The following is a 1,974-nucleotide window of genomic DNA, read 5'->3' on the forward strand; positions in this document are numbered from 1 at the left end:
ATCCGTCAATCCCATATTTTAATTAGTCGAAATGGATCTTCTTAATGTTCTTTTTCCTGTTAGGTGCGCTTCCAATTGGGGATCTTGACCTGGCCTGACCGGAGCGGAGCAAAAAATAGCTCAGCTCCGTATTTTGACAGTGAGGGACAAAGAAGACATACGTAGACGGTGACGTTCAAAGGAGTAGCGGCAGATGTGGACCGGTTCTCATCGATTAACATGACAGAAAAGGACTGTGCACGATGTACGTGAGTGGAGCGCTGACGGAGGATGTTGGATCTGGGGATAAGCTAGCCCATGTCTTCTTACCCGTCGATCGTAAGCAGTTCAAAAGGAGCAGGCTTATCACACACAGGGCAAGTCCATGTGGGCTTCTTCTCATTCATCTGCAGGAAGAAAACTGCGTCGAAACACTGAAGATGGGCGCAGGTTAAAACTCGGCACGGCACCCCGAGCCGCATCTTCACCAGCTGAGATGTTGAGAGAGGATGGTTCAAATTAAAACACATTTTCTGAAGCCTATAATCCTTAAATATGACATTTTATTTTGTTGTTGTACTTACTGGACAGATTAAAGAAACTCTGAGGCCTGTGGTTGCAATTTCACTTTCTGGATCAAAGCGAAGCTTATCTTGAACTGGTGGCAAAGAGCAGAAAAATATTCACATTGTTGTAAAGGGTGAATGACTTAAATACCAAAGCTATTAGAAGATCTTTAAAAGACACTTTGACGTTTAACGTACTGCGTTCTCGACAGCGTTCTGCGCTCTCAACTGAGCAGAGCTTGAGCCGGTTGAAGAGGTCTGCTGCTGTGAAGACCCGCACCAAATACACCGCCACAGAGTAACGCTGAAAATGAAGATTTATAACAAAGAAAATAAGCATGGCCAACAATAAGATGTCAAACAAAAGCACTTTCAACAGCATTTATTTCACTTCATAAAAAACGACAAGTCCCAGCATGAATTGACGCATTTTGGACTCTGTTAGATTTGCCCTCCTGCTCTGACATGCAGCTGAAACCAGCAGCATCTCAGTCTGACCTTGCCAAAGTTCCCCCAGGTGATGGTGACTCTGTTAGGGACGCTTGAGAGATGCAACCAGGGTGTGATATTAATAGGACGACAAGGACGACGAGGTTCAACTCCAGGCTTATTTGAGGGGTAATAACCCTGCAAACACAAACAAAGAAAGGGGGAAATATAATTTAGTTCCACATTCTATTGAGAATGTTAATACAACAAATGAAACATGATTTAAACAGAGCAAAGAAGCAGCAAGTAGCATTGACAGCTAGTGTTTCAAATCAGAACACCATAAGAAACGTATAGCTTCCCCCCCAGTGAAGAGCAATCAGCCAAAGAAAGTTGTGCAAATATTTCTGAAGGATGCTGAGGCTTCTTGTTTTTTCTGGAGACCATTTCTGGTTCGCTTCTCTTACTCACCTCTGCCTTAGCAAGCCGTTGCTCTCGGCCAACATAGAATACACTCCGTTTCAAAAACCTAAGTAACTCTAATATAATTCTCTCAGAAACTAGTAAGTACACAAAGGTCTGATGTAGTTTAGCACGGACCAAGATTACTGTCCTAGTTTGGAAATGTGCTTTACTTCGTTGAGGGGAAAAAAAAAGAAAAAAAAAAAAGAGCTTTTTTAAAAATCATTATTCTACCCCAAATCACGTTTATGTGTTCCTGAATTTTAGTTTTGGGGTAAATGCTTCAATGCGGTCAAAATTTATTTTTAAAAACAAAAGGCATCATTAGAAGATAATATTAAGGAAATAAATATGTTCAAAACAGAAATACCCATGGAGAAAAAAATTGGAACAGAAACAGCTCCATGCAGCCCTAGGGCTGGGCCATATGAAGTACATTGAATATGATATATTTGGGATATGTCGCAATACATGATTATTAGGGGTGGAACGGTTCACAAAATCCACGGTTCGGTTCAATTCACGGTTTCATGGTCAC

The 1,974-nt window shown here is 41.5% G+C and overlaps 1 protein-coding gene across 1 annotated transcript in view; it reads right to left on the reverse strand.

Annotated features, from left to right (window-relative positions):
• pias4 (protein inhibitor of activated STAT 4) overlaps positions 1-1,974 on the reverse strand; it is a 12,719-nt gene that overhangs the window by 4,453 nt on the left and 6,292 nt on the right. Inside the window, exons 6-9 of the mRNA XM_015382661.1 lie at positions 1,044-1,172; positions 744-849; positions 564-637; positions 310-470 (exon numbers count right to left, since the gene is read on the reverse strand). Coding sequence (XP_015238147.1) covers positions 310-470; positions 564-637; positions 744-849; positions 1,044-1,172 — 470 coding nt within the window. The remainder of the gene's footprint in view (positions 1-309; positions 471-563; positions 638-743; positions 850-1,043; positions 1,173-1,974) is intronic.

This window comes from Cyprinodon variegatus, unplaced genomic scaffold, assembly GCF_000732505.1.
Source record: "Cyprinodon variegatus isolate N-32 unplaced genomic scaffold, C_variegatus-1.0 Scaffold261, whole genome shotgun sequence".
Classification (NCBI taxonomy): Eukaryota; Metazoa; Chordata; class Actinopteri; order Cyprinodontiformes; family Cyprinodontidae; genus Cyprinodon; species Cyprinodon variegatus.